Source organism: Capricornis sumatraensis, chromosome 4 (genome assembly GCF_032405125.1).
Source record: "Capricornis sumatraensis isolate serow.1 chromosome 4, serow.2, whole genome shotgun sequence".
Taxonomy (NCBI): domain Eukaryota; kingdom Metazoa; phylum Chordata; class Mammalia; order Artiodactyla; family Bovidae; genus Capricornis; species Capricornis sumatraensis.
The window spans coordinates 124,205,576-124,220,579 of record NC_091072.1 but is presented as its reverse complement, the minus strand read 5'-3'; the positions used below and the strand labels follow the sequence as shown (position 1 = coordinate 124,220,579).

The following is a 15,004-nucleotide window of genomic DNA, read 5'->3' as shown; positions in this document are numbered from 1 at the left end:
AGGGATAGAACTAAGTCTCTTGCACTGCAGGTAGATATTACTATCTTAGCCACCAGGAAAGCCCAACTATTGAATATATATTTACACAAACTTAAAATTTCATAGTTATTCAAATTTACTCAGAGCACTAAATCTAATGAGAGAAGAAAAATGAAAAGTAAAGAATTATTAGTCCAACAAAGACACTTTCATCATTTGTTTCTGGTACTTTCAGAGACAGGAAGACTGAGGTAAGGGAAGGGCATGACACTTAACTTCATATATATAAGAACATTTTCTTCCTAAACAAATGTAAAACCTCTATATAGTTTTAAATTTAAATAATCATTTTTATGACAATAGCATTTCCAAATACCAGCTCTTCTAATCTATAAAAGAGACAAAAACATGAAATCATGAAATTCCTAACCAAAGTTTATACATCACCATAATGGTAAATGCAATAAATTTGTTCTTAAAACTTAGCACAATTTTATATGAAGGTATACCATACACACATAAAAGAGAAAAATTAAATAAAAATATTATTATTTATGATAATTCTGATCAATATCACAGGCCATAAATTCAAGAGTTAAAAAGGCATCTTCATCATACAGAATGATTATATTTTCTCTAAGAACTATGAGATTCAGAGAACTAAACCATTACTAAATCATGTCACAGTAAATCCTTAGTAAATAGTCTCATAGTTAAAATACACATCTCACCTTGGTGGAAGTGCTGTTGATGCACTTTTAAAAGCACTTTTAAATATCACATCTTGAAGTGAATGTTCTTCTTGCAGTCTACTCTGAATCAGCTGTAGCATCCTAAATACAAAACAAACAAGCAACAGTTTAAAACCACAATAAGACACAAAGAGAAAGTCAACAGTATTTGAAATATAACAATGGCTAGTTGACTTGCTAAGTCATATATTTATTACCACAGAACCTTATTCTAAAATACAGTTCGAAGTATTCTTTGGTCACTTCCTAGAAAGCAGGAAAAGAGAGGTAGTGTGGCTAGAGGTCTAAAAGCCGGGGTCCCTAATCCTGTCTATTTCTACCAATAATGAGCGTGTGTATCCTATTTATATGTCCATCACTGGTGGAATGAGGGCCACCAAGAAAGGCTTTCTGTTCATCTGAATATCTAAATTCATTTTTCATGAACGTATGCAACAATCACAAAATCATTAGCTTTTGTCAGATACTAAATAAAGTGTTATAGATAAAAAGAACAGGACAGATACAGGGTCACATAACAGATTTGGGGGCTTCATTTGTGGCTCAGGTGGTAAAGAATCTTCCAGCAATGGGGAGACAAAGGTTCGATCCCTGGGCTGAGAAGATTCCCTGGAGAAGGGCATGGCAACCCACTTCAGTATTCTTGCCTGGAGAATCCCATGGACTGAGGAGCCTGGTGGGCTACAGCCCATGGAGTCACAAAGAGTTGGACATGAGTGAGCAACTAACAGTAGAAGTGACAAATAGATTCAAGAGATTAGATCTGATAGGCAGAGTGCCTGAAGAACTTTGGATAGAGAACATTGTACAGGAGGTGGTGATCAAAACCATCCCCAAGAAAAAGAAATGCAAAAAGGCAAAATGGTTGTCTAATGAGGCATTACAAATAGCCGAGCAAAGAAGAGAAGCAAAAGGCAAAAGAGAAAAGAAAACATATATCCATCTGAATGCAGAGTTCCAAAGAATAGCAAGGAGAGACAGGAAAACTTTCCTAAGTGATCAATGCAAAGAAATAGAGGAAAACAATAGAATGGGAAAGACTAGAGATCTCTTCAAGAAAATCAGAGATACCAAGGGAAGATTTCATGCAAAGATAAGCACAATAAAGGACAGAAATCTAACAGAGGCAGAAGATATTAAGAAGAGGTGGCAAGGACACAAAGAATGATACAAAAAAGATCTTCATGACCCAGATAACCACCATGGTGTGATCACTCACCTAGAGCCAGACATCCTGGAGTGCGAAGGCAAGTGGGCCTTACAAAGCATCACTACGAACAAAGCTAGTAGAGGTAATGGAATTCCAGCTGAGCTACTTCAAATCCTAAAAGATGATGCTGTGAAAGTATTTCACTCAATATGCAAACAAATTTGGAAAACTCAGAAATGGCCACAGGACTGAAAATGTCAGTTTTCATTCCAATCCCAAAGAAAGGCAATGCAAAAGAATGTTCAAACTACCGCACAATTGCACTCATGTCACATGCTAGTAAAGTAATGCTCAAAATTCTCCCAATTTGGTTTCAGTAGTACATGTACCAAGAACTTTCAGATGTTCAAGCTGGATTTAGAAAAGGCAGAGGAACCAGAGATCAAATTGCCAACATACACTGAACCATAGAAAAAGCAAGAGAATTTCAGAAGAACATCTGCTTCTGCTTTATTGACTACACTAAAGCCTTTGTGTGGATCACAACAAATTGTGGAAAATTCTTCAAGAGATGGGATTAACAGACCTCCTGACCTGATGCCTGAGAAATCTGTATGCAGGTCAAGAAGCAATAGTTAGAACTGGACCTGGAACAATGGAATGGTTCAAATTTGGGGAAGGAATGTGTCACGGCTGTATATTGTCACCTTGCTTATTTAACTTACATGCAGAGTATATCATGTGAAATTCTGGGCCGGATGAAGCACAAGCTGGAATCAAGATTGCTGGGAGAAATATCAATAACCTCAGATATGCAGATGAAACCACGCTTACGGCAGAAAGCAAAGAGGAACTGAAGAGCCTCTTGATGAAAGTGAAAGAGAAGAGTGAAAAAGTTGGCTTAAAACTCAACATTCAGAAAAATAAGATCATGGCATCCAGTCCTATCACTTCATGCCAAATAGATGGGGAAACAATGGAAACAGTGACAGACTTTCTTTCCTTGAGCTCCAAAATCACTGTAGATGGTTACCACAACCATGAAATTAGAAGACGCTTGCTCCTTGGAAGAAAAGCTATAACCTACCTAGACAGCATATTGAAAAGTAGAGACATTACTTTACAGACAAACATCTATTTATTCCAAGCTATGGTTTTTCCAGCAGTCATGTATGGATGTGAAAGTTGGACTATAAAGAAAGCTGAGCATCAAAGAATTCATGCTTTTGAACTGTGGTGTTGGAAAAGACTCTTGAGAGTCCCTTGGACTGCAAGGAGATTGCACTACTCAATCCCAAAGGAAATCAGTCCTAATATTCATTGGAAGGACTGATGCTGAAGCTGAAGCTCCAATACTTTGGCCACCTGTTGCGAAGAACTGACTGACTAGAAAGACCGTGATGGGCAAGACTGAGAGCAGGAGAAGGGCAAGTTCAGATTGCATCACTCACTCAAAGGACATGAATCTGAGCGAGCTCCAGGAGTTGGTGATAGACAGGGAAGCAGCCAGGCATGCTTCAGTCCTGGGCTGCAAAGAGTCAGACACAACTGAGCAACTGAACTGACAAGTGGAGATGACTGGGGTATAAATCCACAACACGAGCATCCAATTCTCAGTACAAACTAGGCCACACTGAAATTTAACATCCCCTGGTATCTGCCTTTCCTGAAGTAACCTGAACTTTATTCTATGACATGATCATTTTAAACAAAATATTACATTCTACCTATAATTTTTAAAGAGTATCAGCATATAGGGTATAGGATTATAGAGAGCTTAGTATACATTTGAGAACTCATGCTTAGATTTTCTTTTTAAATATAGTCAAAATAAAACAGAGTTGCTTGAAGACATTTTTTTAAACTGAATTCTTACATTTACAATAATTTATGAAATTACTTATTCTGAACAAGACCAAGAATAAAAGTATTACTTCTATTTCTACCATTTTCAACAATAACTTAACCTCTTTAGATATAATCCTATTTCACCTACTTTAACTCTGTATCTTTATATAACTAACATCCAAAGTCATCTATATTAGAACTCAAACTCAACTAGTACAAAATTTATAACCCAGAGGGGAAGGAAGGATGAACAGACAAAACAGGATTTTCAGGGCAGCAAAAATACAGATACTATAATGCTGGGTATATGTCATTAGGTATCTGTTAAAACTCAAAATGCACGTCTCTAAGAGTGAACTCTAATGTAAACTTCAGACTCTGGGCAATAAGGATGTATTCATATTGTGCATGGGCTTCCCTGGTGGCTCAGATGTTAAAGCATCTGCCGGCAATGCGGGAGACCTGGGTTTGATCCCTGGGTTGGGAAGATCCTCTGGAGAAGGAAATGGCAACCCACTCCAGTATTCTTGCCTGGAGAATCCCATGGACTGAGGAGCCTGGTGGGCTACAGTCCACGGGGTCGCAAAGAGTCAGACAGGACTGAGTGACTTCACTTTCATATTGTGCATAAACTGGAAGAAATGTACCACTTTGGTGCAAGATATTGATAATGGTGGAGGCCATGCATATGAACGGACAGGGGATATTTGGGAACTCTACAGTTTTCACTCAAATTTGCTGTGAACCTAAAAATACTCATAAAAAGTTTTTAAACATATATAAACATACATAAATAATTTTGAAAAATTATAAACAAAGAAGCACCTGAAGAAGCAAATATAAATCAGAATATACTTTATATCCTATCATGATACAATAATAAACATTTTCTAGAAGGGCAAGTGAGAGATAAAGATAAAATACATATGCATCACCCACTGAGGACATTGGTAAAATAGGCCTAGTTAAAATAAAAGGTCATTTTTACACTGTAAAATCAGTAGAAATAAATAGCTGTAATCAGGAAGGCTATGTCCAGAGTTTGAGATTTACTACTTCAGGAAAAAGATTAGTTGGGATCCTATATATTTAAGAAAGCAGAAGAACTGAAAGAAAACTTAAATATCTTTAGCAAATTCTGCAGGAAAAGAACATTTTGGTATGCACATTATTTAGGTTGTTAGGCCTTAGGCATCTCTAGTCCATTCACAAATATTTGTTTGGAAGCAGAACACAATAATTTAGGAAGCTTCAAGAGGTCAGATTTCATCTTTAGATGTATGCATGTACAGAGACTCAAAAACTTTGTAGCTAATGCTAGCAGAAATTGAAACCTTCATATTTCTCTATGTCATGTATTTCCAGAGTTCAACTTTTACTGCTTGGACAGTGGGAAAAGAGCTTGATGACAACAAACCATATGTGTGTGTGTGTGAGCCTCAAATAGGCCACTAAAAACCCGAGCTAATGTTCCATAGATGAAGGGATATGAAAAAGTGCACTATGATGAAAAATGGAAAACTGTATGCTGGAACATATTTATAATTTTAATAGTAAAAACACAATCTTGTCTCTCACTTATTACTAATTTTGAACACTGAATAAAATTCCAGATGAAAGCAGACATAACTTTTAACATTTCTAGAATAAAGTAATACATTTCATTCCTGGACAGCTCTCTACTAAAAGCACTAGAAGCCCAGAGACACCTAATGTTATTTTGTTCAACTACATTTGTTTCAACTTTAATTTTAAAATCTCTCCAAATGATGGAAGTGGAAATTAAAAGAGAAAGGCATTTGAAATGAACCAATACTTAGGGAATAGAAAGAAAGAAAAGGATGAGTAAAAAAATTTATTTTTAATAATCTTAAATTAGATAATGCCTTTTTATTTATTTATTTATTTTTTGATAATGCCTTTTTAAACACAAGACACAGACTAGAAACCAAAAAGAAAGGACAGAGAGGGAATGCAGTAACCATTTACCATAAAAAAGTAATTTCTTTAATATACAAAGAACTCTTTAAAGGTAGTAAGAAGAAACCCAATGACCAAGCAAAATGGGCATATGGCATGAACAAGGAGTTTCATACAAAAATACAAATGGGGAAAAAAAAATCAAAGATATTCAGCTTATTTATAAAGAAATGTTAATTTTAAAGTACAATATCATTTTTCATCCATCAAAATGGCAAAAATTAAAAAAAAAAAAGTGATTATATCCACTGTTGGTGAGGTTAAAGAAACAAGTACTCTCACATAGTTGTGGCGTATAAATGAAACTATTTGGGGAAGATACTTGGCATTATCTATCAAAATTTTTTACCAATCTTACTGAGATATAACTAACATATAACATTATATAAGATTAAGGTATAAACATATATACGGTGAAATGATTACCACAATAAGTTTGATTAACAATCACTACCTCATCATTAGAAATGTTTTTTCCTTGTGTGACAACTTATCAAAACATTAAATATTATCTAAAAGAGAAATTTCATTTCTAGAAATTTTATATACGTATATTCACACATGTACATAAGGAATATATACATATATTCATATGAGAAATTATATTCAAGAATTTTCACTGAGCATTGATATTAGCAACCTGTCAGCAATCTAAATGCCCATCAATAAGTATCCAAAAATTATTATAGCTTGTGAATAAAATATACCACTGTATATACTTAAGTGGGAAGATGTCCAAAATATAAGGTTAGGTTGGAAAAAGCAAGCTATAAAACAGATGTAGTGAATGACCCCATTTGTATTAGGAAAAAAGGCATAAGCAAATATGGCCACATGCAGAAAACTGGTTATTAGCACTCGTCAGTGGTACTAGGTTTAGAGAATGATGAGGAGGCTTCGATTTTCATGTAATATCCTTTATATTCAAATTTGATCATATATGCTTTTAAAAATATTTAAATAGATAATACAATTTTAAATGTAAAATAAAATGTATTTATGGTTCAAAGTGGATTAGAGAAAAGATATGACATTCCAAAGATTGGATAAAACTTTTGAAATCATAAAGACTGTATTATATACTGTATTCTGTTAATATTTCATTCAAACAAATGCCTAGAAGAATCTATAAATAATTCACAGTAGACAAAATAAGCAAAGCAAGATCTAGATTTCTATGAACCACAATACTTTGTTTAGTTATTACCTCTGCCACTCTCTTTGCTGTGGTGAAAGATCAAATATTGCCTGAAATGAAGCAAAACATAATCACCAGAACTGTCAATTTCTCCCAGCTTTAATATCATAATTTAAAACAATTTTCTTTGAGCAAGGAACAAATTTATAGTGCCGTTAAAAACAAGTATTCGTAATTTACATTTAATCTTCCATAAGTCAAACTAATAAGTTTAAATATAAAAATATAAATTTAAAAACACTTATACTCAAAGTAGTATATAGAAATTTTACTAACTGCAAATATTTTCCTGTTATAAAAACCTACGTTTATAGGAATGGATACAATGCAATCTATCACATGTACATAATGGTAATTTAGGGCTTAAAATCATTTACATGATGCCAGCAAGAAACTTAAGCATTTAAAAAAGAAGAAGAAATGAAAAACTCATACAGCTCAACTATAGTGTTCAAGCATACAAAGCCTACGTTTCTGTCATGGTATTTTACCACGATAAAATCAACAAGTTTTGAAACAAGCTAAACAATGTCACTGTAATTCCCAAATGTATTAACCAAAAGAATAATTCAAGAAATGTTACCTAGGTACTATAATCATCAATTCAAAGACAAATTTTGTTATTTTGTAGACTCAGAGGGAAAAGGGCAAGCTCTCATGGTTTGTGGCAATACCCATAATTTAATTTTTCAATAGCAAGTCCACCTTTGATATTTATAAAGACAATTCATAACTAGACATATTAATTCTATGTTCTAACTCATCATTATTATTAATGATGCCTCCATAACATGTCCTGACCTACTACTCTCTCTCTACAAATCCTTGGTCTTAACCCCTCATTCCATCAAACAGCTCTAACTCTATGCCTTTGGTTAATTACGTTAACCTGGAGCCTACCTCTCCTGTAATTGTGACCCTAAAGTCAGTCTAAATTCTATACACCATTTGTTCCAGGTTAAATCACCCCCTTCTTTCTGATTACAATGAAATCACTTTGGTTACTCCTCCTGCAACCTTTTCACACCATGGCACACAGAGAAAATGCTAACATCCTAAAAACACACCAAGGCAAATGGATGAGGCTACACGCACCTGCTCCCCAGTTACTTTGTGAATAAAATTGTTGATAGCAGGGACTGCAATTTTTCCTTTGGTATCCCCAAACTGCTCAACATAGTGATTAACACAGCAGGTTAGGAACCACAGAGTGGCTTTGTGTTAGGCCACATGCTACTTAAATTATTATCTCAATCTTCATAACAATCTTGTGAGTTTATTATTCTTTTATATATATAAAAGAACTCAAAAGGTTAAAAAATTTTTTCAAAATCACAGGTAGTAAGGGTCAGTGTATAAGCCCAATTCTCAGATTTTTCACTTTCTCACATCCCTAAAAATGGTTCTTTTCTTTAAACAAATAATAGCTATCACATAGCATAATGTGATCATGGTTTAGAAACTTATAAAATTATTAGAATTAAGTTTCTATATTCAGACTGCATATTAAAAGAATGAGTGAAAATTTAAAAATAAGTAAAAATTATCTCAAATAATTTTACATTAATAATAATTCTGAAATATTTTAATATAAATTAGGACAAGGGAGTGAATACTTACCAGAAACATTGTTAAACATTTTAAAAATTACTGATAAAAAGCATACAATTTTTAAGTATACATATAAGAAGTATACATATTATTAAGTTTCTAGCTTTATGACTAAGACATGACTTTTATTTCATGACAGTTAAAATAAAACTTTTCTATTTGCAGATGATGGACAGAATGGCAGAAACTGTTACAATGGAATAATCAATAATCTTGCCACAATTACATAATTCTAACATATCCATCAGAGTCTAATATCTGTAATGTGTTATGCTTTACATTTTGTGAACTATAAAAAAAGAAAAATATCAAGCAATTTCTTCTCAGGAGTTTAGCATCTAGCTAGAGAGACAAGCTATCCAGAAAAAATGTACATGAAAAAAAAATCAGAGACTTAATAAATGTAAAGAGTGACAGACACTCAGAATATGGAGACTGCTAGAAAATAGCATAAATAAATTTCAGTGGATAAGCTCAAGATGATATTTCCTCAAATCCTCACAACGCTTAAAGAAACAGAAAAATGAGGACACAAACTATATCATTGTTTTGAATTATTTTAAATTAGCATCCACCTGCTGGAAATTTTTAAAAACTTATGCAAGACAGCATACAAGGGAGACTAAATTGAGAAAATAGCCCAACACATAATTAATGTCATGAGACAAGGAAAGTTCATGCAAGCAGCAATTAAATTGCCAATTCACAGTAAAAGGGGAAACAGGTGATAAAAGACAATAACACACTTGAGGAAAAGACAGCGTCCATCCTAAGAACACTTTCAATAATTCGATCAATGCCAGAGACTGAATTCCACAGCAGTATTACTCCCAGCTTATATGTGATCTGGACAGTAATATCAATTAAGCAAAATTACTGCCACAGCTGCCGGCTAATGAAGACAGTCACACCAGTTAAACAAAAAAAGAATTACCTTAGCTAAATTTACCCCATCAAAAAAGAAACACGGAAAAGAAACACTGTGGTGCCCTAGTGATGCACTCTGCCATCCTGAACCCAGTGTGACTTCTTCCTTTCTTTTCAAAAACTTCCGAAGCTTTAACTTTACTTAGAAGAAGCAGAGCCTACTGCAACTCTCAATCAGTTATTTGGCCATGCATCTTCCCATCCAAAAGAAGAACAAGAAAACAGACAAAAAAGATTCATTAATTTGAAGGATGTGGTCAATCTGAGGTCCAAGGCCTAATTTTCCTCTATGATACCATTTCTAAAAATAAGAAGAAAAGTTTTTCTAATATCTCTCAATGAGATTTAACATCATGAAGATAGAAAAAATAGAGTGATCTGCAATATATTAGAAGTGGGAAGTATACATAATGAAGGCACTGAAAAAAAAGATTGATTCAGAAGTCAGAGGCAAAGTTCAAAATATTCATCTTATGCAGGAGTTGATAAAATCTTGAGAACCACTCCAGGAAAGTCAACATCATTTGATAAGAATCTTTAAAAGCAGAAGCAAAAGTATTACTCTGAATGTCTTTAAAGCAAACCAACAACCAAAAAAGACTTAAAAATTCAGATCACTAATATCACCAATAGCCAAAAACAACTAAAGGAGACCTACATTTGGATATATAGGATAAATATCTGAATTTCAGAAGTAAAGGAAAGAAAGCATGAAAGTAGATAAATACATTCCCTACAAGGAAAAAAATATTGTGCCAGAAGGCAATAAAGGAATGTCCACAAAGCTGAGTGCAAAGTATCATAAAGCAAGAATTCTATCCTCAGCCAACTTTACATGTATGAACAACGGAATGACAGAATGGCAGTCTGTCACAAAACATGATCCACATATTCCTAAAAAAAAAATTTATTTTATACTGGACTATAGCCAATCGACAATGTTATGATAGTTTCAGGCGGACAGCAAACGGACTCAGCCATACATATACATGTATCCATTCTCCCCCAAACTCCCCTCCCAACCAGGCTGCCATGTAACGTTGAGTAGAGCTCCCTGTATTACAGGGTAGGATCTTGTTGTTCATCTATTTTAAATATAGTAGAGTGTACATGTCCATCCCAATATTCTTTCTGTGATAAAGAAGCCACAAAAAGTCCCTTAAAAAATGATAAAAAAAAATAAACAAAGAAGTGTAGAAAATAAAAGCAGTAAAACTCAGTGAAAGTTGAAGAATTATTCCTAAAATAGTATGAAATGTAATAAAAATGTGAACGTGCCTGACAATAATCACCACCCAAACTTCCAGATAACAGTATGCAGTAACATGGTACCTGACTTTGTAAGGTAACTAATCTCATTAAAAATTACTGATATCAATTTTTTGAGTGGAGTAAAGGAGTTAGGAAGTAGAGAGATTCAGAGTGACACTAACAAAAGTTACTTTTTCTTTAGAAAACTTTATTTTAAAAGTGTGTATGAAAAGGCATAAATACATTTTACTGCTATAAACTAAAAATAACTTGGTAATCAAAACTAACCTAAGGGCTTCCTTTTTCTCCTCCACACATTCAGTTACTTCTAATCCTCCATCACCTTTAGTCTTCACTTTTCCAATTTTGTTTATAGAGAGTTCACAACTGTCAATGGTAAACAAAACAACTCAAGAATGGATGAGTAAACTTAAGTACCACAAAGCCAACAGAGTAGCCAGCAGGCAAACTAGCTGGGAGTTCTGTGCGTTCTTCTCTAAAGCTTCTTTAGGCCTAGTTCTGATCAGGACCTGTTATTACCTGCCCCTGTAATGTGATATCTGCCCCTATAATGTGCTGGTGTCTTCTGATAAATTAATTTTATTACACACAACTTGTGCAATGAAAACGATAAGACAATGTCAGTATTTCACCAGGTCTGGGAAATGGAGGTGTGAAGGTAGGTGAAAAAAAGTAAATGTATATAAAATTCTCCTCTTAGATACTGCTTCATTCTTGATTACATGAGAAATGTAGCTCAGACATTTTTAAGGAATTAAATCTGGTAAAAGAAGAATACAAATAGGACACAGAATTTCTAAATCATCAGAAAAAAAGGAATGTCATCACTCTAGCAACGGTATAAATGAGATAAAGAACTGTTAGGAAGAATTAACAAAAAATATAAAATAAGTACAAGGTTATTGTTATAGAGGCTTATCCAAATGCTAACAATAGTTATCTCAAGGCTTTAGTACCAAATATAACTTTTTTCTTCCCCTAAATGTTTACAAAGGAAATGTATCACTTTTATTTTCTTGTTTTATTTTTTATTGAAGTATAGCTGACTTACATTGTCATTCATGACTCCTGAATTAAGAAAATGTATTTTTTTAAAAATTAGCTCAGACAAAACTGAAAGCAAATATTAAAACTGTTTTCAAGGGAAAAATTCCTCAAAGCATACAACTGAAAATGACATGTGAATCAAACTTACTGGTTCATAAACTAGACCATCTGCAGATGCAACCATTGTTTCTGCTAAATCCAATACATCTGCTCCAACATCTGCATAAAAAAAAAAATTGGAAGTTTTATATTCTATGCTCAGAACCAAACTATGTGATATAAACTAACAAACTAAGATGAATAATAGAAAACTCACAAATATGTAGGATCACTTTCCTATACCGCTTATTTATTCAAGTTAAAACAGTAGTGAATAGTTTCGGTGGAAATAACTTCAAAAATTAATAATGCTTTTTCTACTTTTTACTCGGTAAGAAAGATGACTTGGAATCTCACAGTAAAAATAGTATAAACTTAACTGAACTGAAGAGCTTTGCAAAAATTGGCAATAAACTAATCACAGTATTAAATGGCTGCTGAACAAAATATTAATGACAATAATTATTTTTAGAGATTAAAAAAAATCTTAAGGCAAAGCTACTGATGACATCTAAATAGTCAACAAATAGGGAAAATTTATTTTAAAAAGGGTAAAATTTTATTGGTATTCAAACATCTATAATAAAGCAAAATATGGTAATTCGGTATTAATACTAACTCAATAGTTTAGATACAAAATATTTCTTTTATCTTAAAACCACTAACATAAGAAAATATAAATGGAAAAGGGAAACAGATTTAGATGAAATCTCTTAGAAATGAATTTCCTTAATTGGATATAATGAGTTTACAATTTTAAAAACTTTTGTTTGAATTACTGAATTCTTGGTCTCTACTTTTCAAGCAGCACTTTACATACAATTTAAGATGAAAAAGCATCCTCATTTCTAAGAGCAATACTGATTCAAACAGTATCTATCTGGAATAAAACCATTTTTTCACTTCTACCAGTATAATTGAGTGAAGCCAGTGAAGAAAACAGAAAATGGTAACACCACCATTAACTTAAAAGATTTGAATCTGTGTGCAAAAGTAAAAGAAAAGGGTTGTAAATTTAAACAGTAATAGGATATGTTTGCGGAAGGTGGGTGTAAAAACTTGTACTCCAAACAAGATATACCTAAACTAGAACTTTGACTTATCAAAATTTCCTCCAATTTTCTTTCATTTTAATCATACTAATGTAAAAGTTAAATCTCTTCATGGAGGAGAAATTTAAAAAATACAAGCTGTGGAGAAAAACATTCTTATTTGCATTCTTAAATAACACTACAACAGTATTTTACAATATCATAAAGGGAAAATAAAGTTAAAACAACCAGTATTTTTTACTTTTTACTAGCAATTATTTGGAGGAGGCAATGGCAACCCACTCCAGTACTCTTGCCTGGACAACCCCATGGACGGAGGAGCCTGGTAGGCTGCAGTCCATGGGGTTGCTAAGAGTCAGACACGACTGAGTGACTTCACCTTCACTTTTTACTTTCATGCACTGGAGAAGGAAATGGCAACCCACTCCAGTATTCTTGCCTGGGGAATCCCAGGGATGGGGGAGCCTGGTGGGCTGCCATCTATGGGGTCACACAGAGTTGGACATGACTGAAGTGACTTAGCAGCAGCAGCAATTATTTAACCATAATTTATATATGCATTCATCAAGTTAAAGATGTACTTACATTGACACTTCATGGCAACAGTAATATCTATATTGATTCTCAATTTGCTAAAAAATGAAAAGGAAACATTATAATATATTAATTGATCAACAAAACATGAGCAATAAAAATCAACTGATCTATGAAAAACTTGAACTTCACACAGAATGTCAGTTAGAACTTGTATAGCATTTCATATGGCCAAAACAAAGGCTCTTCAAAAGTAACAATTCTATTTTTTTTTCATTTTTTAATTTTAAAATCTTTAATTCTTACATGTGTTCCCAAACATGAACCCCCCTCCCACCTCCCTCCCCATAACATCTCTGTGGGTCATCCCCATGCACCAGCCCCAAGCATGCTGTATCCTGCATCAGACATAGACTGGCGATTCAATTCTTACATGATAGTATACATGATAGAATGCCATTCTCCCAAATCATCCCACCCTCTCCCTCTCCCTCTGAGTCCAAAAGTCCGTTATACACAGCTGTGTCTTTTTTCCTGTCTTGCATACAGGGTCGTCATTGCCATCTTTCTAAATTCCATATATATGTGTTAGTATACTGTATTGGTGTTTTTCTTTCTGGCTTACTTCACTCTGTATAATCGGCTCCAGTTTCGTTAATTATTCCAAAAGCCATTGTGACTTACAAGTTTTAAACACAGTATCCTTTAATTAAATGGCAAGTTTACAACTGAGAAGTCTAAGCAACTCAGAAAAAAGTATTAACCTCTGTTTACATAAATCTTATATAGACTATGTGACTAAAGAATGTAAAACTTTCAAAATCAAAAGGTAGGAACTGAAAGTCTTTCTTCCTTTATCAAATAAATACCATACATCCAGCATTATGCCTGATATGCTACAAATAGCACAATCTTTATTCTTTATCATGGACCTATAAAATGGACAGCTTCAGTTCTACAGATAAGCAATGGTATTTACAGAAGTATAAATGCATGCCTAGTTTAAGACCAGATAACCACGGAAGTGGCATACTGGAAACTAGGTCTGTGTAAGTCAAAATAAATGTACCAAAATTACTAGAAAAAAACAAATCTGATTCTTAAAGTTTTGCATGGCCTTTTAAAAAGACTCGCTCAATGCCTTATTTTCAAATGATCAGTTCAAATCAAATTAATTTTCAAAAAGAATTAAGCACCAAGAAAACAGAATGAGTACAATCAGTATTAGTCCTGTCTGTCCTGTGCCTCCTATCAAAACTTTTTTTCACCCTAATAATTTTCATCTGGTTTCAACAGAGAGTATGGATTTTTAGAATTTCATGTAGTCTTAAAGTTGTCTAGAGTTCAGACTGTAGTCAAATAACCCTGGAGTTTAGGCTCACGAGATTTTATAGGAACCAGAAGATGAAGCCAAGTGGACAGGCTTCTGGGCATCCCCATTACACTTGAGGTGAACTACATGACTTCATTTGTAAAGAAGAAAAAGTGTTTCATTGGGGCTAAAAAAATAAATAAATAAGAAAAATAACAAATTCCTTAAAAACTAATGGCATTA

At 33.6% G+C, this 15,004-nt stretch overlaps 1 protein-coding gene across 1 annotated transcript in view; it reads right to left on the bottom strand.

The window, feature by feature from the left end:
- The window catches only part of ERGIC2 (ERGIC and golgi 2), a 45,376-nt gene that overhangs the window by 18,573 nt on the left and 11,799 nt on the right, over nt 1–15,004 (bottom strand). The window contains exons 4-7 of the mRNA XM_068970411.1: nt 13,501–13,547; nt 11,913–11,983; nt 6,917–6,957; nt 711–812 (exon numbers count right to left, since the gene is read on the bottom strand). Of these exons, the coding sequence (XP_068826512.1) occupies nt 711–812; nt 6,917–6,957; nt 11,913–11,983; nt 13,501–13,547 (261 nt within the window). The remainder of the gene's footprint in view (nt 1–710; nt 813–6,916; nt 6,958–11,912; nt 11,984–13,500; nt 13,548–15,004) is intronic.